General features: G+C 40.4%; 1 protein-coding gene across 4 annotated transcripts in view; it reads right to left on the bottom strand.

Annotated features, from left to right (window-relative positions):
- LOC126481186 (exonuclease mut-7 homolog) overlaps positions 1-27,163 on the bottom strand; it is a 232,865-nt gene that overhangs the window by 124,865 nt on the left and 80,837 nt on the right. For all 4 annotated transcript variants that reach the window (XM_050104787.1, XM_050104778.1, XM_050104804.1 and 1 more), the window contains exons 8-10: positions 19,475-19,664; positions 15,475-15,625; positions 1,146-1,341 (exon numbers count right to left, since the gene is read on the bottom strand). In XM_050104787.1, coding sequence (XP_049960744.1) covers positions 1,146-1,341; positions 15,475-15,625; positions 19,475-19,664 — 537 coding nt within the window. The remainder of the gene's footprint in view (positions 1-1,145; positions 1,342-15,474; positions 15,626-19,474; positions 19,665-27,163) is intronic.

The raw sequence follows: 27,163 nt of genomic DNA, 5'->3' as shown, positions 1-27,163 counted from the left end.
AGCAGATTCAGAAGGATGTAGGTTGCTGTAGGTACTGGGAGATGAAGAAGCTTGCACAGGATAGAGTAGCATGGAGAGCTGCATCAAACCTGTCTCGGGACTGAAGACGACGACAACAACAACAACAACAACAACATCTCTTCAGTTTAAATTAGGATCACCAGTTGTGTTGTCTTTTCGGTCTTCTTTCTTGTTCGATTTACTTTCCTCACTGCTGTCAGCAGGACGTACAGGAAGCTGATAGATTGTTCTCTTCCTTGAAAGTTTTTCATTAATTATGTCATGGACACAACCACAAACAAGCCTTTTCCGTCACAGTTTCAATGGACTTCATGCTCTGCGTGCAGATTTCAATGCCGCTTGTGTATATCCAGTATATCACATTTGACGTATTGTGAACACAGTTTCCCTATTTTAAAGTTTGTTTTCCAAATTTCTTTATTTACACATGAACTGTAAATTAGATCATGCAAAATCATCTTAATTCACTGAATATTGTTGATACAGATGCTATATCGTGTAAACTGTTTCTCAAGGTTGTAAGAAATGGTCTCATCCTAATAGAAAGTTATAGCAAATGTGACACACCTCCACATTAGCCTTTCATCTCAAAGTAATATTATTGATTCTTGAAGTTTTTAACAGCAATTAAGAAAGTCTTGAGTTTTGCACAAAGTTAAAACTCTGAGCAAATCACACAGACAACATTATAATGAAACACTTATAGCAAGAACTGAAAAAAGTAAATATTACTTTACAAAACAAGCTGAATTTAATCACTGCAGAATAAGTGCAATGTGTTCATACCAACTGTAGCAGGCAGATGCCTGTTGATAGCTTTAAAACAACAAAGACAATTCTAGCCTCAATTACTGCCCGAAGTAGACCAATATACATCAGAGTTCATTGTGACTTTGGAACTGTTACTTTCAATATGCGCGCGCGCGCGCGCGCACACACACACACACACACACACACACACACACACACACACACACACACACACCTTACATAGGCCTATATATATATATATATATATATATATATATATATATATATATATATATATATATATATATATATATATATAAACAGAAAAAGTTTGTGCATAACATGTTTATTCTCTTACAGTTAAATTCAGTTACCCAATTTCATGATGCTTTCATCTGAAAAAAGGATTCGTCCAAGCTCTTCCCACAATTCCTTGTAATGCAATCCAATCCTTATTACATCCAAAATATATACATTTTCGGAAGTAGCTATTTGCATCAGGGCCAATGTGAGCTGCTTTGTGCCAAAGCGGGGTTTCCATTCACAGTCAATTCCAATTCTATGCATATTCTGTAATCAGAGTTCATTATATATTATAACATTTAAGGCAACACAAGTTGTAGTTAATATTGAACATAAAATTCGCTTACATACATACAATGTCTGCTAAAACTTGTAACAAATTTTGCTAATACTCAAGAAAATATTTTGAACATATTATAAGAAATCACACCAAATCCGTAGATGTATAATGAGCCACAATCTAGTTACTATACTTTAAAAGAAATTACTGTGACAAAATGAAACAACACTGTTTACAGTACTAAACTATCAGCCATGGCAATTTAGTGAATAATTATTTTTACACCTTGAACTGCTGCCTTACTCTGGACTGTTATAACCTTTAATCACCAATAATTGCGTGGATATTCAAACACACTCACTTAGAAACAATATCTGGTTACATGATGACAACTCAGTATCTCTTATTCGACTGCCGTGCCGTGACATGCGGCCGGCGCTGTTCGTAGCTAGGTGGCGCTTCCGCGCTCAGCCGAGTTGCGGAGCGCCTCTATCGCCGTTTGCGCGTACTGTCGTGGCGGCACTGTTAAATGTCGTGGCACTGTCACAAAACTTTTCCCCCCCTTGAAAAAAAAAAAAAAAAAAAAACACACTCACTTCCTTGGAGACATGGACAGTGCGAAGACATCCATGGCCTCTTGTGAGGCCCCGAGAAGCTCCCGCGGAGAGACGCAACAGTATGGTCAAAAATGTCCAGGACGGAAGCTCGTGCGTGGAACGTGCCTCCTGGACGAGATGAGAGTAACGCCGTTGCGCATCGGTAAGGGTCTTGGAAGCATAGGCGATGGGTCGTTCCGACCCATCCTCATACCGATGGGTGAGAACAGCCCCTAGGCCATACTGTGACGCGTCAGTCGCCAGAACCAAGTGCTGACCCGGATGGAATGTGGCAAGACAAGGCGCCGACTGCAAATGAGCCTTCAGGCGGACAAAAGCCTGCTCACACTTGTCGGACCAACAGAAAGGGACGTTTTTGCGTAACAGCTGAAGCAGAGGATGAGCTACTGCCACCGCGGATGGAATGAATTTGTGATAATAACCAATCTTGCCTAGAAACGCCTGAAGTTCTTTGACCGAAGACGGCCGGGGTAGAGCGTTAATGGCCGCAACATGCTGACGTAGAGGACGTATACCCTCATGGGACAAGTGGAAACCAAGATACACAATGGAGGGTTGGAAGAACTGTGACTTGTCCAGATTGCACCTCAACCCAGCCGAATGCAAAACCCGAAACAGTGAACGCAAATTGCGAAGGTGCTCCTCAGTGGAGGCCCCCGTGACAACAATGTCATCCAGATAGTTTATGCAGCTGGGAACGGAAGCCGTGAGCTGTTTCAAAAACCGCTGAAAAATGGCCGGCGCACTAGTGACGCCAAATGGTAACCGCTGGTACTGATACAACCCACAAGGAGTGTTGATGACGAGAAATTCCTTGGAAGAAGCATCCAACGGCAACTGATGGTACGCCTCCGATAAGTCAAGTTTGGAAAAGAACAGGCCCCCAACGAACTTGGTAAATAACTCCTCAGGACGGGGAAGAGGATAAGTGTCAACGAGGCTCTGAGCGTTGACAGTGGCTTTAAAATCACCACACAATCGCAGACCACCACGATTGGCGATGCCCATTCGCTGGAGGTAACAGGAAGGAGAATCCCCGAAGCTGTTAACCTGTCTATCTCAACCTTGACAGGTGCACGCAACGCCACTGGAATAGGGCGTGCCTGGAAAAACTTAGGGCGATCTGTAGGTTTAAGAGTAATGTGGGCTTCAAAATCCTTGGCACGACCCAGACCAGCAGAGAACACGGACGAAAATTCAGAACACAATCCATCCAGCTGTTGATATGGAATATCCTCAGATATGAGGTGCACATCATCATCAATGGAGAACCCGAACAACTGGAAAGCATCATAACCGAACAGGTTTTCAGTGCCCGCATGATCCACCACATAAAACGTGAGGGGCCTAACAACAGACTTGTAGGCAGTGGAAGCATCAAACTGGCCATTGATAGGAATTTTCTGTTTATTATAAGTTCTCAGATTTCGCGTAACTGGAGACAAGCGAGGGGAGCCCCAACTCCAAATACGTGCGAGAATTAATGAGAGTTACTGCACAGCCAGTGTCCACTTGCATGCGAATGTCTTTATCCAGAACACGAACAGTAACAAAGAACTTATTTGTTTGAGAAAGCACACAGTTAACATCCATGTCCGATGCCTCGTCCTCGTCAACAGGAACTTTAGGGGACTGACACACAGAAGCAATGTGGCCTTTTTTCCTACATGAATTACACGTGGCCCAACGTTTTGGACACACGGCCCTGTCATGCTGTACAAAACAACGTGGACAAGAAGGAAGTGCGGAATGAACCTGCTTCTGTGGTTGCTGTTTTCGCTGCGAGCGTTGCGGCCCAACGCGACGTTGTTTACGCGAGTGAACCGCCGCCACATCTTCGTTCTCCTGTGAAACAGGCAAATTGTCCGTGTCGAAAGTTGACTGTACAGTGCCTACATCACACCACGCGTCTATTTGCGCGCCAGCAGCGTGAGACACTTCAAAGGATTGAGCAATGCTTAGAACTTCTGATAACGACGGGTTTGGCAGTTGTAGGGCACGTTGCCGAACTTCTTTATCAGGAGCAAGCCGTAGAATAGCATCCCTAACCATTGAATCAGCATAAGACTCATGATGAGTGTCCGTGACAAACTGACATTTCCTACTCAGCCCATGTAGTTCCGCCGCCCAAGCCCAGTAAGATTGATGGGGCTGTTTACGACACCAGTAGAACGCCACACGGGCGGCAACGACATGGGTGTTTTTTCGGTAATAGTTAGACAATAAGTCACACACTTCTTGGAAGGACAGAGAGGCAGGTTCCCGCAGAGGAGCTAACTGAGATAGCAGCTGATAGATCCGTGGGGCAATCCAAGATAGAAATAACGACTTACACATAGGAGCGTCGACAATGCCGAAAGCCAAGAAATGTTGTCGCAAACGTTTCTCATAATCCTCCAAGTCTTCAGCGGCCTCGTCGTAAGGAGGGAATGGAGGCGGAGAAGAGGAAGACAGACGATGAGTAAGCGACGTTGACAACGCCTGAATAGCAGCCGTCACCTGTGTTTGTTGTGCCTGAATAGCAGCCGTCAGCTGTGTTTGTTGTTCAATGAGTGCTTGCATAAGCTGTTCCATGTCTGCCCCGTCACGAACACACAAATCCACAACGCAGTGAAAGGATCCCTCTCCTCGCCGCCAAAAAGTGTTATAACCTTTAATCACCAATAATTGCGTGGATATTCAAACACACTCACTTAGAAACAATATCTGGTTACATGATAACAAACTCAGTATCTCTTATTCGACTGCCGTGCCGTGACATGCGGACGGCGCCGTTCGTAGCTAGGTGGCGCTCCCGCGCTCAGCCGAGTTGCGGAGCGCCTCTATTGCCGTTTGCATGTACTGTCGTGGCGGCACTGTTAAATGTCATGGCACTGTCACAACATGGACCAAGATTTGAAAAAGTCTCTCAACTTGGTTGCAGTGGATTAGCAGTTAACTACAGATTGCATTCTTGTGGTGTTCAAGGTAGCAAAAATGGCAGAATGCCTTTGCAACCTCACAGGAAACAACTTCTAGAAATGTTCTGAGAAGTTTAATGAATGAATGTAGATGCGTGTTGGACCAACTTTATTCACATGCAGTGGTAAACTGCTCATGTACTGCCACTGACAGGGGGAGCAAAGGGCAATTGGATTACTTTATTTCTTTTTTAATGATAATGGTATGTAAAGTTCAGAACTCAAATATCAATCCCCAAAAGCAATTCCATGTGACTCAAAAATTCTGAAGAAAACTGACAGTGAAGTTCTCCAAGCCACCGTAATACACAAAGGAACAGCAATTTTCAACAGGCCCTGTGGCTTTATCGGTAGTGCTCAAGAGTAGTAATCGCTGGACTATGGATTTGAGTCTCATTTCAATGATTTCTTTCATTTTTCAATCCAAATCCATGCATCAAATGTAACATAATTAAAACTTATGTAATAATCATTTTGTACGGAAATCACATATGAGTTGCGGGGAAAATGGTAGAAGTGAGTGGCTCTATAGGGAGAGAGTCAACAGTAATTACTATATTTGTATATTTATAAAGTTTGCAGCTGACAATGGCTGCCAAAACCACGATTTCATGCCACTGGCCCGGCACTTATACTCGTAGAATTTTCTGCAAAGTGGGCCACAGCTGCTTGGGGACAAAAGATTTCTGCAAATTCAATAATAGTTGGAAAGGAACATTTTGCAAGTGGACAGCTGCAGCTGTAGTAGCATTTCAGCATCCATCAGCAAAACAGAGTTTTGCAGCATTGCACCTGAAAATTTTTAATAAAATTGTGCACAAGAATTGCCCTTATATATTAAAAGCCAAAAAATAATCTCATGGATCCAATGCTTCTAGTAGAAAACTTTTTCCATTATACATTACAAACTTTAGGAAAACAGAAGTTTGTAATACATGAAGCATTAATTATATTCAACAAATAAGATGAAGCATATGTTTTCAACAAAAAAAGAAAATGATGTACATTTTTCATAAAAAATGATAACTACATACGTGTTTATCAGCATACATTTCATGATTTTAACATCTGAATAACACAGGTAGTTGAATGGAATTAAAAAATTGGAAATAATACTAATAATTCATATAAACAAAAATGTAAATGTATGTTTGTTCAAAATCTCATATCTCCGAAAGATCTTCACCAATTGCTTCAAAAATTTTACATTATGTTGCCTTTGAATATGCACATTTTTAAACATAAAATGGAGAAACATTGCATGAAAACTCTCAAACAGTACTCGACCGATTTACATCTAACATTTACATGTTACTGTAATGACCGTATGGAACATATAGGCTAAACAGGAAATTGTATTTACAGCTTACTGACTTATGATTAGAATACTACTACACAATCTGAATTTGCAATAATAACAAATGAGGCTCAAGGCCACAGAGAGGGAGAGATAAACAAGGCACAAGGTCACAGAGAGAGGGAGCAGGAGATGGGTCGATGGTGGGAGGTAATTGACAGCAGAATGAAGAGATGGACAGAAAGGGGACAAGAGGAGATGGAGAGGGGGGGGGGCAGAAGAAGATGGAGAGATACAGAGGGAGGCAAAAGAAGAAGGTGAAAAGGGGGGGGGGGGGGGGAAGGTGATGATTTAGAGAGAGGGGGGTGGCAGGAGAAGATGGAGCAAGAGGGGGGGAGGGGGAGGGGGAGGGAGAGAGAGAGAGAGAGAGAGAGAGAGAGGAGTGTTATTCTTTCAGGTTTTGACCACAAATCCCCCACTACCCAAGTTATGTGATGAGAAGTGTTGTTGAGGTCGGGACACCTATTTTAGTAGTAACAATGTAGGAAAAGATAAATTGCTACTTACCATAAAGAAGACATGTCAAGTTGCAGACAGGCACAATTAAAAGACACTCATGTATAGTTTTCAGCCACAGCCTTCATCAGTAAGGGGACACACACACACAAGCACACTTCATGCACACACAGCCAACCCAGCATATCGGGCCGGAATGCAACATCATGTGGGATGCAAGCAGCAATCTAGAGGGAGGGGAGGGGGCAGGGGCAGGGGCAGGGGCTGGGGCAGGGGCAGGGGCAGGGGGAGGGGGAGTGGGGAGGGACAGTAGTGAATGGGTGGGAAGAGAGAGAAACATTGTCCAGTGGAGTACGCAGGGACTAGACTGCCGACAGATGGAGTGTCAAGAGGTTGTGGGGCAGGGAGGTGGGGGAAAAAGGAACAAAGAAAGAGCGGAGTAGGGAAAGACAAGCAGATGCACTGGCAGAGGGCTGCAAATAAACAGGATGGGAGATGAGAATGCCAGCGATCCCTCAAATCACCCTAATTCCACAAGCTGCGACATGGTCACAAATTGAACAGTGACCTGAATATAGAATAAATTTCTAGAATGAAATTTTCACTCTACAGCAGTGTGTGCGCTGATATGAAACTTCCTGGAAGATTAAAACTGTGTGCCGGACCGAGACTCGAACTCGGGACCTTTGCCTTTCGCTGGCGAAGGTCCCGAGTTTGAGTCTTGGTCCGGCACACAGTTTTAATCTGCTAGAATAAATTTCCTTTACTTCATGTTTAGGGTCACAAATTTTTGTCATCAGACTACCGGTTTCAGTCTGTAATGACCATCTTCAGACCTATTTTATACAAACATGTCCTCCAGTATATTAGGAGAAGTTTTTATAAAACAGATCTGAAGATGGTCATTATAGACCAAAACCAATTGTCTGATGACAAAAATGTGTGACCATAGATGTAAAGTAAAGGAAACTCATCACCCTAGTTCCAACATTGAACCCTGCCTCTTCTAATTCATACCATCATCCAACTGTGATCTGCCCCTGTACTCACAACTAACCACTCACTGGTCACCTTCCAGGAATTCCTTACCTCCAACTTAGCCTCACCGTCCTTGCCCAGGTTCCTTCACCAGAACACCAACCTTTCAGTAGAAGAAAGAACAGCCATACACAGCCTGACCTAATCATCCTACCTGCAGACAAACGATCCACTACTGTTGTTATGAATCACAGTGACTATCTGACACAAGGCCTCTGTTAATTGTCTGACTCCTCCACCTATAAACTTTCTCAGAGTGATCCCATCCCAGAAGTCAAACAGAAACTCCAATCCTGCTTAAATCCTTAGGCCCTTCCCATAACATCTCCCCTGAATCCATTTCCCTTCTCACTCCTATGACACCCCGGACACCCATCTTCTACATGCTCCCCAAAATCCACAAACCCAACAATTCTGGATGCCCCATTGTAGCTGATTACTGAGCCCCCACTGAAAGAATTTCGGCACTCATTGACCAACTCTTCCAACCAACTGCCCACAATCTAGCCTTCCACATCAGACACCAACCACTTCCTTCACAGACTCTCCACCATTCCCACCCCTTCACCTCATGGATCGCTACTTGCCACTGTTGACACCACTTCCCTATACACCAATATCACTCACACCAATGATCTTACCATTACTGAACACTACCTTTCCCAACATCCTTCAGACTCCAAACCCACTACCTCACTCCTCACACACCTTACTAACTTTATCCTAACCCACAACTACTTCTCATCTGAAACTGTGGCACAGCCATGGGCACCTGCATGGCACCCTCCTATGCTAACCTTTTATAAGGACCATCTAGAGGAAACCACCTAATCCTCACAAAACACCAAACCCCCAGTCTGGTTGAGGTTCACTGAAATCTTCATGATCTGCACCCAGGGCCAGGGCCAACACATCGTATCTTCGTTCCTTCACAATCTCAACATCTTCTCTCCCATCCTCTTCAAGTGGTCCTCCTCAACTCACTGTGTCCCTTCTGAAATGGTAACCACCTCCTCTCTGATCCGCACCTCTGCCAACATTATACCTACCAACTGCCAACAGTATCTGCATTTTGACAGCTGTCATCCCATACAGCCTGGCTACCCACGGCCAGTATATCTGCAGTGACAAAAACTCAATTACTCAGTATGTTGAGGGCCTCACCAAGGCCTTCACAGACAGGCACTATCCCTCCCTCCCCAGATCTAGTCCACAAACAGATAAACAGATCTCATGTGCCATTTCCCCCTCACAATCCCAATCCTCCCACCACCTCCAATAACCAGCCACAAAGGAGTGCCCCCTTCATCATCCAGTACCATCCTGGACTGGAAAAACTGAACCACATCCTTCGCCAGGGCTTTGATTACCCATCCTTGTGCCCTGAAATGAGGGACATCCTACCTTAGATACTTCCCATCCATCCTAAAGTGGTGTTTCATCACCCACCCAACCTCCACAACATCCTAGTCCATCCCTACACCATTCCCAATCCCAACCCATTGTCACAAGAATCATAGCCCTGTAGAACATCCAGGCGCAAAACCTGTCCAATCCACCCACCCAGCACTTCCTATCTCAGTCCTGTCAGAGGTTTATCCTACCTCATCAGGGGCCATGCCACTTGTCAAAGCTGCCACGTCATTTACCAGCTCTGTTGCAATCACTGCACAGCTTTTTATATTGGTATGGCAACCAATCAGGTGTCCACCAAGATGAATAGCCACCCCCAAACTGTGGTCAAGAATGAAGTACACCACACTGTGGCACAACAAGCAGCTGAACATAACACACTTGATTTCGGTGGCTGCTTCACTACCGTAGCCATCTGGATCCTTCCCTCCACAACCAGCTTTTCTGAACTGTACAGATGGGAGCTATCTTCACCACACATCTTCCGCTCCCATAATTATCCTGACCTTAACCTAAGGTAACATGGGAGTTATCTTTACCACATGTCCCCCGCTCCCATAAATATTCTGGCCTCAAACTAAGGTAACACACTGTCCCCACACCCTCGACCCAACAGTTTTCAACTCCTCTGTCCTTATCGTCTCCTCCCAATTCTTGTCTCCCACCCTGTATATTTGGAGCCCTCTGCCAACTCATCCACCCATCTTTCCCAACTGCTCTCCTTTCTTGTTTTTATTTTGCCCCACCTCCCTGCCCCACAACCACCCAACACTGCACCTGTCGTCGGTCTAGTCCCTGCACACTCCACCAGACCATGTTCCTCTCTCCCCACCCATTCACTACTATCCCTTCCCCCTCCCCCTTCTCCACCTCCCTCTAGATTGCTGCTTGCATCCCACGTGATGCTGCATTCTGGCCCAAGATGCTGAAGTTGGTGGTCGTGTGTGTGTGTGTGTGTGTGTGTGTGTGAAGTATGCTTGTTTGTGTTTGTGTATGAATGTTGTGAGTATCTCTCTCTCTCTTTACTGATGAAGGCTGTGGCCGAAAGCTATATGTGTCTTTTAATCACAACTGTCTACAACTTGATGTGTCTTCTTCGCAGTAAGTAGCAATCTGTCTTTTCCTACATTGTTGATGTAGTAATGTTGTTTGGCTGTGGTGCCTTTGGGAATACATTCATGAAATATGTCCCTTTCATCTAGAAAAGGAAAGGAAAGGAAAGGAAAAAGGAAAGGAAAGGAAAGATAAATTGTTTTCATTTTGATCCTCCAATTATGCTTTCTTTAGTCATGTGATGAAGCAATCATCTTTTGGCTCAACTGTTGTTGGGTTTCTGCATAATAATCAGAGCACCATTCCCTTCCGCCTGTAACAATGTTTGGCAAAAGTGTAGCATTAGTGTAATGTTCTGTCATATTCGCAGCTGAAAATTTTCAAAGAGTATTTAGTTTCCATATGGATAATGGTTTGTCAACTGATTCAAAACAATGGATAGTAAACATACCTTGCAGGAGAATCCATTCTTAGCCTCTCTTCCCCTGCAGGTAAGGCATTCTAGCAACTTGCAAGTTTCCACAGTACAATCATACACCACTCAACAGGAGGAAAAAATAACAAATTTAAAAAACAATCTGTAGAGCTATAGATTGAGCATTACAAAATTTCCTAAAACTCCATGATCACACCCAAAGTAATGTGCTCAGAAAATTCCCTTTTTGTTTAGTGCCACCAGCTTCTCTCATTTGTGCTTCTATTCCCAGTAAGTTCTTCACTGCCACTAACTTTTTTGACTAGTCTCTACGCATTTTCTACTTATCCTTTTTCGTAATGGAGAAACCTCATCAGCCTTAAGACTCTTCTTCTCTTCTTAGCTTCTTGAAGTCAGGAATGGCTGCATTTCATGTGGTCTATGTCGTACAAGCCTTTGTGACTCATGAGATTGTGGTGTCACAAGGCTTAGGCCTGTCCCACCCCTCATTAAATCGACCTAGACTTATGCGAATAATTGTAAGAACAGTTATTATTATTATTATTATTATTATTATTATTTTTATGTTATTTAAGTTTGTTTTTGGATTTTCAGAAATACTGTGGGAAGAAAGTTTATTTATGTTACAGATAACATGGAAGACGTTGCCCAACGATCACCACGAAAGTTCGACGTAGCGGCAAGTTGGCAAGGAATAAAACGAATGCTGCAAACAACCGCGAGCCATGGAAGAGCCTGGGCCAAGAGGGCGTCGAGCTTCCTAGGTCACTGTTGGACAATGTCAGAGGAAGAGATATTCTGTTTTCTCTTTGTAAACAGATCGATCGAGTCTTGTAAGGTTCATGTGTAATGTATAGGCGAGTGACACATTAGGTGGGACCCGATGCCTGTAATACTTCCACAGTTATTAAAAAGTTGTTAATTGGCAAAACCAATAGTTCATCAATTCTATAGATAAAAAGTAGTAAAGATATAGGAAAGGAAGAGTTGCGGCATCAGAACGAAAACCAGAAGTGTCTACAGGAACTCTCACAAGAGCTAATTCAAAAAATTCTGAAGGGGTTTTGAACACGGTTTCCTCTTGCTCTTGTGGAGTGTCTGTATCCCTACAAACCTCATTAGCAATAGAATTGTGGGTCCTCTAAAAGCTGAGGCAAAAAAGTTTATGCCATGTGGATTTTGATGTCCATACACATCTGCATGAAAACGACCGAGAAGAAATGTAGAAGTAAATGCTAATGTATTTGCTGCAAGACTAATAAAAGTTTCAAAGACTTCATTATGTATAGAATTTAAACAAACTGTGACTAAACTACTATATGCAGAGAGATACCATTTACAACGTACATGTCACTAAGAACATGAATTTCACATGTAAGAACTCACAACAGCTCTGAGCATACTGAAGAGTAAGAACACTGCTAGATTTTGTGGAGTGTATTTGAAGTTATTCAAAACTGTAAGCCTACAGAAAAACAATGGCTCCTAACATTATTTGGCGAAATCACGTGAACTGCAAAACTTCCCAGAAACTTTCAGAAAGGTAATGGAATTACAGCTTTGGAACCAGGTAAAAGAGGAACTGCTAACTACTGGACTCTTCCTTTAATGAGGACGGCACATAAATTACCAGGGAGGTTATTCTCAATAGCATCAAAGAAGCCATTAATAAAACAATCTTTGTTGCATAGGGCGGTTTAGGGAAAAAAAGAAAAAGACTGCTTCAATCAAGCTGACACAACAGTGATGGAACCTGGATTTCAGAGAGGCCTCAAATTGGTTGCAGCTTTTGTGGTTTTGAGAGCAGCTGGATCGTATGGAGAGAAGATCTGAGGCTCAAGTTTGTTGATGTAATTCCAAGTTTGAAGGTAGCACCTTTATTCAACAAACCACTCTCTGATCAATGTTTTTCAGTATTTCTGAATGGAAAAGCCAGCAGATAGAAGACCCTGAACAATGGTCTGTTTCTAGGATGAGACTCTGCTCTATTCCATTTCATTTTTATGTCTACAGCTCTCAAGTGGCTTTACTATATTGAATGAGTACTTTTATAAATGGTGATTCTAGCCAGACACAAGCAAACCGAGGTTGTAACATTGCACCAACATAATAAAGAGGCACAGTGTAAGCTAGAGGTACTATTTGATGTGATGAAAGTTTCCCATAACTACTTCCCTAAATACCCGTGTGTCATCCTCTCAGACAGACACTGTTATTTAAGCAGTACTGCATGAACCTGTAATAGAAGTTTGGATTAAGAGTAAATCTTCTCCACAAAATGACTGAAAACAATTGGGGACCAAAGGCAGATGATCTATGCAATGCTGCAATTTCATTCGTGTTTTCAAATGGCAAACTGTAGTCCTGTAAGAGAACGTGGCACACATGCAAATAAAATATGCCTGAATGAGCCTGAGGATGATTATTAGCACTGTAAAATCAACTTCCATTTAGTGGTTACCTGTTTCGTGCAGTATTGCTTCTCGAGATCTCAAAGAAAAGCTGTCAAATCACAAATTCTTAAGAAGACAGAATTTTTTTAAGAACATAGTCAAACTGTGCATTCCAGAGACCACCAACTATACACATGAAGTCGTGAAAATCACCTTGGTGTGTTCTTCAAGTCCAAGACATTTTCAATGTCACCAAGAAATGGAAAGAACTATGGAATGAACATTCACCCCACCACACAGACCTAATTTAAAATGTAGTGAACAAGTTTGCAGGGTCTGGTGTTCTCCACTGTGAATGGGCAGGACTCAATTCCATCCAAACAGGGCAAGGGAGATTTGTCCACACCTTAAAGAAGAAAGGTTACAGTAAAAATGTATGTGACTGTGGTGCAGAGGAACAGACAATAAGAGAATATTTGGAGAACTGTCCCTTCCATGCATTTAACGGTGATTAGCAAGACAGAGATGAAGTGACGGTAAATGATGGTACCTGGCCGTCAAATTTAAACATCTAGATCAGCTGTGCACTTTTTCCGTATGTTACATAATGCTAGATGATGATGATGATGATGATGATGATAATGTAAATAATGTATAGTACCCTAACATAATTAATGCTTTGTTCCTTCACAGTTTGTATTATAGAAAGCACTGACATGTGATCATATGAGGTGTGGCTATAAAATAATGACACTGATGCTGTCACATAGTAAGTACGCATGCACAAAGATGAAAAACCAATAGCTGTGAAGCATGAAGCTTTCTCAGTCAAATGACATCTCTGGTGTCTGTAGACAAAACAGTATGGCCACAGCCTTCATTTGTGTGTAAAAGATGTTATTTTGTCTTGCCAGGAAAATGATAAGTGTAATAACAGAGCAACAAACTGTTGTGAAGTTTCATACGAAACATGGGAAAACTGCTACTAAAACCTATCTTTTACTAAAATAAGTGTACTGCAAAGACAGTTTATCATGAGTTTTTGAGTGATTCACACATTCCCAAGATGGCTGAGAAGATGCTGAAGGCAATTCATGCCTGTAATGGCCTTCAACATCAAAAGCAAATGTAAGTATTGAAAAAGTAGGTAATCTGATTCTCTCTTACCACTTGTTGAATATTCGAATGATTGCTGAAACTGCATGAATTTACAAAGAATGTGTTAAAGTAAATTTTACATAACCAGTTTAACAGGAGAGAAGTTTGTGTGAAACTGGTGCCGAAAAATCTCACGACTGAACAAAAAGAAGCTCGTGATATGTTTATACTGACAATATGGATACCATTGAAAGTGATCCCAATTTCTTAGGAAGAGTGATAACATGTAATGAATCTTAGGTTTTCACTTATGATCCAGGAACTAAGTGCCAATCCATGCATTGGAAGGGCTCAGCTTCACCGAGAGGAGAATAATCTTGAATGAGCAAATCACAATTAAAAGCAATGACGATTGTTTTTTCGATATTTTTGAAACTGGATATCTTCACTGGGTTCCTGAAAGACAAACTATTAATCAACATTACTACCTTTAAATTCTTGCTCCACACAGTGTGAGGAGGGGGGTGGGGGTGTCAAGAGAGAGAGAGAGAGGGAGAGAGAGAGAGAGAGAGAGAGAGAGAGAGAGAGAGAGAGAGAGAGACAGACTTGAATTGTGGGAGAATAAGTCATGGTTTCACCATCAAGACAATGCACTGGCTCATACAGCATTGTCTGTTAAGAGGTTTCTCACAAGGTGCAGCATCCCAGTATTAAAACACCCACTTTATTCATCAGATTTAGCACTGTTTGTGTCTTATTTATTCCCCAAGATCAACTCTGCATTACAAGGGAAAAGAGTTCAGTCCACTGAAGCAGTAAAAGAAAATGTGGCACACGACATCAAGGAGCTCACAGGGGAAGACTCCCACCACTGTTTCCATCAATGGAAATTTCAAATTGTGTGTTGTAGGGATAGGAGGGAAATATATTGAGTCTCACACTCAATAACTAAATAAGCATGTTTTTGTGATAAAATGTTTTACAGCAATAGTTCTGTTACTTTAAAGCCATACCTTGAATAATCATTAAACATGTTCTGCTGACGCTATTCAGAGGAAGTCCCCCTTAACTAAAACAAAACATAAAACTCTCTCTATTGAAGAGATGTCAGTTTCAACAAGATTTCACACATGAATACAGCTGACATCATTTCATGAAGCTATGAACAATTACAATATGCTCATGACTACTATCAGATGCTCATCAACACTAACTAATATATGGCACATATTTCCAATGTTTATATTCTAAAGGAAAACAGTGAAAGTGGGTAAACATTTTCTAAATTATTTGACTCACATGATTTTTCTTTACAGATTCAATAAAAAGTTGCAGCTTCTCATCAGAATCTACAAATATAATACTGTCAAAGGGTAAAGCTAGTTGATGATACGTAATTAAACTGTTGTCCCAATTTTCTTCAGTTTCTTCAGATTTTTCACGCTGAAGCCTGTAAAAATATGAAGACAAATTATGTAGGATGTATTAAAAGAACAATAGTTATTTGAGAGTATTAACAATAGAACTAAATCACACAAAATCTCTTACAGTGAATTTATTACTAGAAGTAACATTCATCTCATCATGGACAGTTGGCCTTACATTGTCCATGTTGGACTGGTGTAAGGAACTGTAGGAACTGTGACTTTTTATGATAATAATAAAAGACGAAATAAAAATTATCTGTATCAGTCACTCATTCTTTCATTCCCCAACATATTTTGAGAGTTTACACTCTCATCTTCAGGTGGCACACTGATGTAAAGTTACATTTGTGCTACCTGCATGCAGCCAGTTGTTTGTTTTGGTTTCCTTTTCAATCTGTTCCAGTAATTTGTCTCATAGACATAAACCAATAACATAAAATATTCATCTTTAATTTGCGCGAGTGTTCGAGATCTGAACCAGATCGGACTAAAGGAAGACATCAAAGCAATTCAGAGGTGGGCTGCTAGATCTGTTGCTGTTAGGTTTGACCAAGTTTTACGGACTTGCTTCAGGCTCTCAAATGGGAATCCTTGACATGACGGAAACATTCTTTTGAAGAATGCTATTGAGAAAATTTAGAGAAGCGGCATTTGGAGCTGATTGCAAAATGATGCTACTGCTTCCAACATACACTGCACATAAGGACCACTAAGATAAGGTACAAGAAATTAGAGCTCATATGGAAGCATATAAACAGTCGCTTTTCCTTTGCACTATTTGCAAGTGGAACAGGAAAGGAAATGACTAGTAGTGGTATGGGGGTTCCCTCCATCACATGCTGTACAGTGTATTGCATGTAGATGTAGATGAAGTATGTTATTGATGTGTGTTCCATGAGACAAATCCAGTTAAAGATTTACATTTATGACAAACTATAGGGTTCTGTGCACTGGAACAGATTGTTTTTTATACTGGCTGCATCCAGCTAGCAAAAATTTAGCTTAATACCATTGTACCGCCTGAAGATGAGAGTGTAAACTCTCTAAACACATTGTGAGGTGAAATACAAAAGATCGTCTGACACTGTTTTATTTTAGCATTTATGAATAATTAGGTAAAAATTGAAATAAGTCACCATTTAAATTATGAATTTTTTTTTAAAAAAAAGAAGATACCAAACAACAATCACAGGGTAAAATAGAATTTTCTTCCTGTCTTCCTGCCTTGTCAAGTTTTTTTAAGCATGAAAAATAAACAGTAAAAAGTAGGCTACATTTCCCAGCTACTTGGAAATGTTAAGAAAGACTGTGCCAAATCTTTGCACTGTGAATTCATTATAGATTTTTTTAACAAGAAATATAAAAACATCTTTCAAAAGCAGAAGTCCAATTTAAAAATAAGAAAGAGCACAATTTGACAAAAATTAGAATATATGCGGACTTACAGTTACATAAGGATACTGATAAATTTACAACCCTTCGCTGCAAACAAATAATTCTCCAAAGAGACTGATAATGAGATATACTAGAGGTTTCAGGAGGAAGCAAGATCTTTCGCTAAACAAAGTGAATACAGCGATGTGCAGTGCACAACCATAGCTTTGACATTTTCCTCCACCTACTTCCCTTATAAATCTTTATAAAATTGTTCCATTTTGCTATATTTGACCCATCTCATTATTCCTATTAGCAACTTGTGCTTTCATTGGCCTGTATGAATAGTGTGCATATATCTTCGTTTAACAATGCCTAATCAGTTAAAACTACCTTTACTTAAGGACAATAAATTCCAGAATTCTATGATCCAAAGATGTGTTAGTACAGCTAGAAGAGGAATTAAAGGAGTTCAGATGGAATCTAGTATACTTATGAGAAATGAGGCAAAAATGAAGGTTATGTACAGCGAAAAATCAAAACATTTGTTTGCTACACATAAACAGATCAGGTTAGAAATTAAGGTGCAAACTTTCTTGCGAACAAGATAATTAAAAACAATATTATATACATGGTGTTTATAAATGAATATTGGGGTTTTAAAGCTTTATAATATTTATTATATTAAACTTACAGTTATAAATGATATGTCAAATGAAAGATCAATTCAAATAGTTTTACCTAGAACGTTATAAATGTTCAATGTATACACCATTTGTCATATGGCACACATAAAGTCTAGAGCCGAGTTCTTCCCAAACGCTGATAAGTGTGTCTTCAGTGATTGTAGCAACAGCTGCTTCAATTCCGTCTCTTAATTCAGGGAGGTCTGCTGGTAGTGGAGGCACGTACACACGATCCTTGATGAAGCCCCAAAGGAAAAAATCGCATGGCGTTAGGTCAGGTGAAGATGGAGGCCATGCAAAGCAAGCCCTGTCATTGGGCCCCTTGCCACACCCAATCAGAAGGTGAATCATTCATGAGTGAGATATGATGTGCCTTTGCCCTTTCCAGTGCTTGGGTACAGACTTGATGTGTGCCCTGTGACAAATGGTGATCACACTGAACATTTATAAAATTCTTGGTAAAACTGTTTGAGTTGCTCTTTCATTTTACATATCATTTATAACTGTAAGTTTAATATAACAAACATTATAAAGCTTAAAACCCTGATACTCATTTATAAACACCCTGTATACTGAAGGAACCACATACTCCATTTTAAAAACCAGATATATGGTCCAGTGCCATCCATTACACTGCCTACACATGAAGAGGTATCAGTAGGCAATGACAGAGGCCCTAGAGGTGGTCACCATGGTCATGACAAAGCTGCCAAAGGTGGCATCCAACTGCAACACACTGTGTCCTCAGACATTGCTGCAAGTACTGCTCCACTAATTAAGTCAACAGTTGCACCATTTACTACTTTAATTTCCACTTTTCCATAAAATTAGTTTAGTACATCGTCAGAACCTATTTGGTGGATCACCGTGATACCTAAAGATGGAGTCACTATACAAACAGTTAGAAATATTATCTGCCATGCTGCTCCCAAGTACCCAAAACTCTGGATCTTTAACTGTTACATTTACTCTATTTCATTGTACTATCTTTAGGGTCCATCTAAATCTACACACATAATCTGGAAATCCCTATGAAGCGTATTGTGGAGGGTACTTGACATCAATCCACACATTGGGCTTTTAGTGACACGGGCAAACACCCATTCTGCATTTCCAGGTCTTCCCTCTAGTTATTCATTCTTGAAGAGGCGCTCCAGATAAGGGTCACACCCAATCAGAAGGTGAATCATGCATGAGTGAGATATGATGTGCCTTTGCCCTTTCCCAAATATTCAGGAAGTATTTGTAAGTACATTAAACCACTTAACGAAGCACATTTTACAAAATCTAACCTCTTCCTTTACTATTTCAAGGAAAATACTTCTCAAACATACCCTCCTTAATCCTATATAGCCAACAGACTTCTTTACAATACCACATTCGATATTCTAATTCACCCTTTTTATGATTCGCAACTGAACATAAAAATATAAAAAGTGTCACTGATTATATGTCTGTAATCTGGAACACACAGCTTGTGTAAACTATTGTTTATTTCATTTCCTATTTACTATGTTGAAAGACTTACTACTTTGGCAGAAAAGGTTTGATAGGGGAAGGAATGAAATTTAACTATGTTCAAAGAAGAATTCTGACATTTACTACAGGTCAATGAGGAATAAGTCATGAATAATCTTATTTATAATGGACAAACTAGGATTTGATAAGTTTGATCCTTTGTCACTTCTTTAATCACACTCACTACATATGAACACTTTATTTATGCATAAAACACTGTTGAAGTAACAGTAAAAAGTTTAAACAACATGTTTTTTTTTTTTTTTTTTTTTTTTTTTTTTTTTTTTTTTTTACCTTAACTTCCTTTCCTGTGAATATATTCTTACATTTTCAGGCCATTTACTCTGTGGGATGTTATAATAGTTAGTCCAGTACAGAGCTTCTTCTGGATCGTTTGCTAAATTTACTAAAACAATAAGCTCTTCTTGTAAACGTACATCATCTTGTACTGCTTCTCGTACCATTTCTCGCCAGCTATCAGTACCTAAGTAGAAATTGTTATCCCAAGAATCACTGACCACATGAATAGCTTTGAAATTAAAATGATATTCTTATAATTTAAAATACTAAACGACATTTAATTTTTGAGTAAAATTGATTCAAACTGCTTCTTGAATGATTGTTACCCAAAATAACTGATATTGATGATGAGAAACAGAAAAGCTGTTAAGAAGCAGCGTTCCCAAAATTTACACATTTCAAATCATTGTAATTGTATCATCAATAACACAGACTGTATCATAGTTTTATTGCACAACTTTATGTAAACTACGCCAGTAACAGCTTGATAAATCATTCGTAAAATGCACAAAACAGAATCGAAAGCAAGTCATCCGAAAGTGTCTGGAACTAGACAGTTACAATGCAATAAATTAAACAGTTTTCTACCTCAGTTACAATTAATTAATTTAATTTAAGAGTGTATTTTTGCAGTATTCTGCCTTTTATCAGGAGTCAGATTCTGCAGGAGGCACAAAATACGGTAAATCATTCAAGTTAATAGTAACAGTAACCACACGGAAATTAATATTTTAGCAAGCATGTCCCCCACCCCATCCCCCCTTTTCTCACAAGTGCACACACAGAGGGAGGAAGGGAGAAAGGCAGAATTTCTTATATGATGAGGTATCTGTGTGACAGAATCTGTGTATGTCTATCTGCATCTAGAGTGAATCTATGCACAAGTGTGAGAACATTTTCTAAATTTTTGTGCAGCATATAACTTATTAGATGTGTAGAGGCCCAGGGTTGGTGGCCTCTACAGTGGCTAGGTTTAGATGAGGTGGTTGATTGTCATCAATGTTGTCTGATGATTACTCAAAATACAGTCGTCCCATAGTAGCAATGCCCCTCAAGTATGCTGACAGTGGCGAGGTGAGTGGTGCTCATGCAACAGGCACCCAGTGACCAGCTAGGCCAAAATGCCAACATGTAACATCTGTGGCAGACCGTCTATGGTCACTGTGCCACTCCGCAGCTCACGGCACAGGCGCCCCTGCAGACCGAGAAGCCTGCCGCCATTATTTCACAGGAAGACAGCCCCAGTGGTGGTGTGCATCACTATGAACAGAGGCATACAGCACCAGGTTGACTGCACAAATACAGGTGGTTAGGTGGCTACACAGCCCCGGTCAAGAGCCTCCAAGGCAAACAAAGCCCAGCTGCAGCTAAAGTGAGCCCAGAGATGGCCCACCAGCTGGAAGGTGTAAAGCCCATGGGCGTGGATTTACAATTAGAGGTCAGCTCATCGGTAGCGAAGCCCAAAGCCTCGTAGTGAGGGCTTGCAAAATGCTGTCACCCCTATCACCAGGTGTGGACCTCGCCTGTTGGCAGTCTGAGATGTCTTTGGCTAAAAATTATTGGTATTTATACAGCTTTGGCACCCACTTGTTGTGCGAAGGCACTGCTTCCAACCACATACACCAAAACAGGGCAGTAGCCAGAAGGGTGGCAACTGGCCTGCTGTTGTCGAGGTCGGCACCCCATCTGCTGCATCTTTGGTAATGCGAGTGTTGGCTCCTGTCCTGCAATGTGGAAACTGGACAGTGCTATTGCTGCATCTGATGTATCAATGTTTCGGCCCACTCTGCACCTACTGGCATCCGTGGTGCACTTGCGGCACTTGTGGCAGCTCTGCTACTTTACTTAGTACTGCTGCAAAATAGTGGCGGCACACAGAGCCACTATATCTCATCAGTGGAGTATCTAAAAATATAGTTTACTTCTAATATTTTCACCTTACACCTACAATATTCACTGATGAAAGTAATCTTGAACTGGGCAGAAGTAGTAGTGATATTTATAGTAGCTAGAATTGGTGCACTAGAGTTTTGCAAGTCACCTCCTTTTTTTGGATGAATTACATTTCCTCATGATATTCCCAATGACTCTGTATCTGGCAGTCTTCCCTTAAAAATGGTACTAGGTGGCCATTCCACTTTCTATCACTTCAGACTCTGAATCCTACATATTTTATTGTTTTCAGTGTTTCCAATGATTGATTATCAATCATGTAATCAATCTATAATGGGTCTCACCAACTGTCTACATACATACTTTTTTATGTTTAGGATCAACTACCAAACTATCAGTTTGAAAACAATGCAGCTAAAATGATAAATATTTCAACATCAGTGTATTGGAGCAATAGATAGGCACAAAAAGCAATTCATAGGTCCTAATTACAGAAGAAGTACTGACAGCAAACAGACAAATAATTGTTCAAATAAAAATGTTGTAACTAGGTATAATTACAACAGAACCAGTAGACTGAACACAACTTTATTTCATGGAAGCATTAACAACTTGAACACAGTATTTTAGTAACATTCAGCAGGAACCAATTACATACACAAAAAGCTGTAGCAATACACAGAGAGAACTAAGGCTGAGCAATTCCTGGGCTCAGACCGGGTGGCAGGCAGGAAAAAGCATCAGCTTTTGCTGCTTGATTTGCAGGGTGGAAATGAATCTCATATTTCTTCTGTGAAAGGAAAAGGGCTCAACGTGGAAAGTGATGTGCTGCTTTATCTGGTAATGATGCAGAAGGTCTCTGAGTAAGGAAACCAAAGATTTGTGATCAGTGGCCAGCGATTTGGTACCATAGAGAAAAACATGGAATTTTTTCACAGCAAAGACAATGGCTAAAGCTTCCTTCTCTATCTGAGAGCACCTAGTCTGAGCAGGAGCCATCATGATGTCTATGAGTCAGTACAGTCCCCAATCCGTACAGTGAAGCATCTGCCACAAGGATGAAGTGGAGGCCTGGTTGGTACGTCACTAAGCAGGGCGCAGATCACAACATGGTCTCATGTTTCTTTGTGATCTTAGGTCTGAAGATGATTTGGAAATGAGCCAAAACTGGTAATCAGTAAAGAAAAATTGTGATCTTGATGTAGGATTTTTATACACATATGTGATAAATGATAGCTAATTGCATTACTAGATGATCATTCAAAATCAAAGTAAAACAAAAGAAATATTGTTCAGTGCCAGAAATGATAAAGGTCATATGTTAACAGACTTTTTGCGAAGAGGAGCAGCAAATGAGAGGTACTACGGAAATGTTTGTCCATAACACATTGTATTGAAAGAAACAGATAGAGAATGCGCTTGATAAGGACAAAATATAAATAACAATGTAACTGACCATGTTTTATTAAACAGTAAGGAAATTTAGACTTACCTGTTGTAAATGGAAGTGAGGTCATTGTGATGTAACTTAAGAAGGAATATGATTTGACTAGAACCCAAATATTTAGTGAAAGCAGTATGAAATGGTTTTTGAGAATGTTTCTAGATATTCTTATGTGGAAATGTAGAAAAAACTCAAAACAGGACAAAGAATAGCAACTAAAGATGTTTGTGATGCTTTGTTATAACAATGTTTTGTCAAAGTTAGCAAACTTTCTCAAGTTTTTTTAGCATTAAAGTTGCTTTTAAACTGAAAACTTGCTATAATGGTGTGCATATATGAAGGCGGAAGAGCAATGTGTTGTGCACTGAAAGAGATAGAGAATACTTTACACTGGTTCCAGTGTGCTATCTTTTCCTATCTCACAATGCCTCCCAATTATTTCCCTTTTTTCTTTTTTTTCTTTTTTTTGTTTTTCTTTTACTCCAGCTGTTGCCTACCCGGATAACTGATGACATCCGGGTGAGTGGTACACCAGGCTTTTAAACTTATAAATTTTTGTTTATTTCAGAAAAAATATGCATAACAATCTATCTTGACTTCTTTTTTATAAAACTAACCACAGGCCCATATCACACGCAAACATGAGAAAAACCAAAATACAATAACAAAAAAATTGTGGGTTTTTAACTTATTATTATTATTATTATTATTATTATTATTATTATTATTATTATTTCACAATCCTCATTATACTGAACCCTCAAAATATCAAATGAATTTTGCCTTCCCTAGAGATTCGATATATCGAGGTTTGACTATATAGGACAGCTGGACATCTGACAACCATACCTGTGGTATATTTGCCTGCCAGGCCACAGAGTTTTGAAGATGTGTGAACACTGCTGAATTTTGGGAGTGATATGTTCACATGAGGCTCAACCCAGATCTGACTGCTGCTAAATCTCAGTGCCCTGGATCTGTATAAACAGTATGCTTGCTGGTCCCATGCCATGAGGACCTTGTGTCAATATATTCATTCAGCAGTAAGTTTGTCCTTGTGTCACCCATAATATGTTTTGCCTCCAGCTACTGTGGCTTTTTAGCCAAAAGCTAAAATTTATAGCTGTCTTTTTCTTGTGCCTGTTCGTGACTCATCGTCTCCTCTATACAGTGAGTAGTATGCTACCCTTTTCATAATATTGTTGTTATTCCATCCTGGACTTTCCATTGCTGCATCACTGAATATATTTCATGTGTATTCACATGCCATGAGGAAATCCACTCTGACTAAATGCTGTTATTTGTTGTCACCAGTAGTTCAACTGAAGGAAGATGACGAGACGAAACAGCTATGACCCTGCTGGAGTAGCCCTCCCTGTGTCATTGAGTGACTGTAGGAAACCAAGGACAAAACTACATCAGGATGCCCACATAATTACTCAAAGTGTGCTCTACTGCAAATATGAATCCAACTGACAAATTCTCACTATATAGCGGAGATGCTGAGTCACAGGTAGGTACAACAAAAAGACTGTCAAACAGGTAAGCATTCGGCCAAAAAGGCCTTCATCAGAATTAGACAAATTACTTGTTTGACAGTCTTTTTGTTGCGCCTATCTGTGACTCAGCATCTCCGCTATATGGCTATATGGAAGCAGTAATCTATACTTTTCATAATGCTGCATTATTCCATACCAGATTTTCCATTGTCTGAATCCAACTGACAGTGTACTCAACCCCAAAGTTAATATCTATGGTAGTACCTAGAATTTATCATTATATTATGCTGCAACCAAACAAAATCGAACTATCTGCTAGACAAGTGTTTTCTTTTTTCCCCCTGTGGACTGTACAAGTAACACCTACAAACAACTGCACTCTGGAGACTGAGTAGAACACCTGAGCATTAAAACCACCATTTTAACTTTTAACTATATTCTTATTAACACAGTCTTAGAAATTTTACACTGACAGGGTGTAAGGGGCGTGAACAATGTCAGATAAGTGATCACAGTGAAAAGCACTGATGTGCCACGGCCTCATGTGAGACAGTGTTCTCAGCACGGGTCAGAGTTTGAAGGGGGCCTCATTGTGGATCTCCATTTGGTCATTGGTCAAATCATGCAATGTCCAGATTTGTGGAGTATTTGGCTGTGACTACGGCCTGATGGTGGACTGCTTGGGAAGTGAGAGCAGGCATACTCATAATCAATGTTCCATTAGATCACATCTGACTACCACCAGGCAAGATCAGTATATTGCGTGCAAAGCCCCCTTGTATCTGTACTTGCCACCTGAGAACAAGTAATAGATTCCCTGGAACATTCTGTGAAACCCTGCATCTTTGGCCGGAGACTTGCAGCAGCCGCACTAGGACATTACCATCCCATGCAAAGGCATAGGCCCACAATATTAATGGCTGCCTCGAAGGAAGTCAATTTCCAGCATACGCTGAGGTAGATGTGCCCATAACTACCATGATTGTAGGAAACAGTTATTAAGGATGCAATGTGTGGTGCCACTTCCTCGGTACACATGCGTAGAATATAAGTTGCTATATGATCAGTTCTTTTAGTGTGATGCAGGCAGCAGAGGTAGCTGGAAAATGCCCATGAGTAGTAAAATATGCTAGTAGCCAAATTGTTCAGTAAGTGACTTTTTTAAATAAAATCAGTCTATGTAGTAAAATGACTTCTCTCAAAATATTCATAGTGACTCTAGAATCACTTATACAATACACTTATTGACAAACAGTTGCACTTTGAATGGTGCCATGATCGGGAAGCAGAGACTGCTGATGAATGGCATCACACTGCGTTCAGCAATGAATCACAGTTCTGCACTACCCCAGATGATCACCCTCGGTTAGTAAGTTGGTGATCTGGGGAGAGGTAACAATCTTTCAATGTTTTGGAGAGGTGTTACTCCTGGCATCATGGTGTGGAGAGCTATTACAAGGCTGCTAGTGATTGGGTGAACTGGCAGCATAACATTAGCCACGGATACCCCGCATCCTCATGCCTTACCTCTCATGTGACAGTACCATGGTGTCATTTTTCAACAGCACAAGGCTCTTTCGCACACTGCACATGTGCCTAGGAACAATCCGCATGATGCTGAGGTGCTCCTGTGGTCAGTAACATTCCCAGATATGTCCCTGATAGATGTGTGCAACCAGCTCGGACTTTGATTCCATCCCAATGCCAGTATAAAGGATATGGACCATTTACAATAGTTATGGGTCAGCTTGCCTCAGGAGATAACATCATGCACCATCTTAACTCACAAAGTTTCATTTTGTTTCTTCCTTCCCTTCTGTCTGAAAGCCTCACTCCCCCCCCCCCCCCCCCAACAACTGCAGTGTGTGCGCTATGGCAGCAAACTACACTGGCACTTATATTTCATTTGCATATCCGGGATTAAGTGACTGAATGAAGCCAAAAATGGATTTAAAACAGATGTAAATAAAGTAAACACAGGTGAGTGCAAAATCAGTTAGAAAATAGTCTGTACATTTCAAACAACATGCAGCATTGGTTCATCGAGCAACAAACCAGACAATGTCCCTGAAAGATCCCGAGGTAGATTCCACTGCTGCTAAATTATTCTTGAATAAACAATTTGTTCTATGGACTATGAGTTTCTATTTTCTGATTAAGTGCTCCATTAGCACAACTAAATGTTCAATCCATTTTGAGTGCTCTGTTTCATGGTGCCCATTGTTCTAAACTAAATTTTGGTAAAATGGCCCTCATTTTATCTGATGGAGATATCTGATAATACCGATATCATATCAGCGCACACTCCACTGCAGAGTGAAAATCTAATTCTGGAAATAAAATGTGTTGTGCATGATCGTTCACCTATAACGAGCATTGAGGAAATGGAAGAATTTATGTAAATAACCTTTTCTTTTTGACCGTAACGTATCAGATAGCTATTAGTCTTCTCTGGAGAAGTTGCAAGATGGTCGAATGTTTCATCAAAGAATTTCCAGGTTTCTTAAGTTTGAAAGTCCAAATTTCCTTGAGCCTGCTTTTGTTGTACATGAGAGCAAGTTATACTTCACCAATTTTCAAAGCTGCAAATGACTTGCTGCAAATGACTTTTTTTTTTTTAATTTCCACATCAGTTATTAGCAATTATTCCAAATTCAGCTATGATTTATAGTTTTATCAAAGATTCTGTAAGTTGAGAAGTCTCTCTGCCACTGGAAATGTCTTCGTTACCTATGTCTCCATTTCATGCCGTACTGTGTCATTATGTGATAAACTGAAGTACATGAAAAATTCTCTCAGAAACACTGTTTGAACTATTGTCACTGGAATATGATATCAAAAAGTTTT

This window comes from Schistocerca serialis, chromosome 1, assembly GCF_023864345.2.
Source record: "Schistocerca serialis cubense isolate TAMUIC-IGC-003099 chromosome 1, iqSchSeri2.2, whole genome shotgun sequence".
NCBI lineage: Eukaryota > Metazoa > Arthropoda > Insecta > Orthoptera > Acrididae > Schistocerca > Schistocerca serialis.
This window is presented reverse-complemented; position numbering and strand designations above follow the sequence as displayed.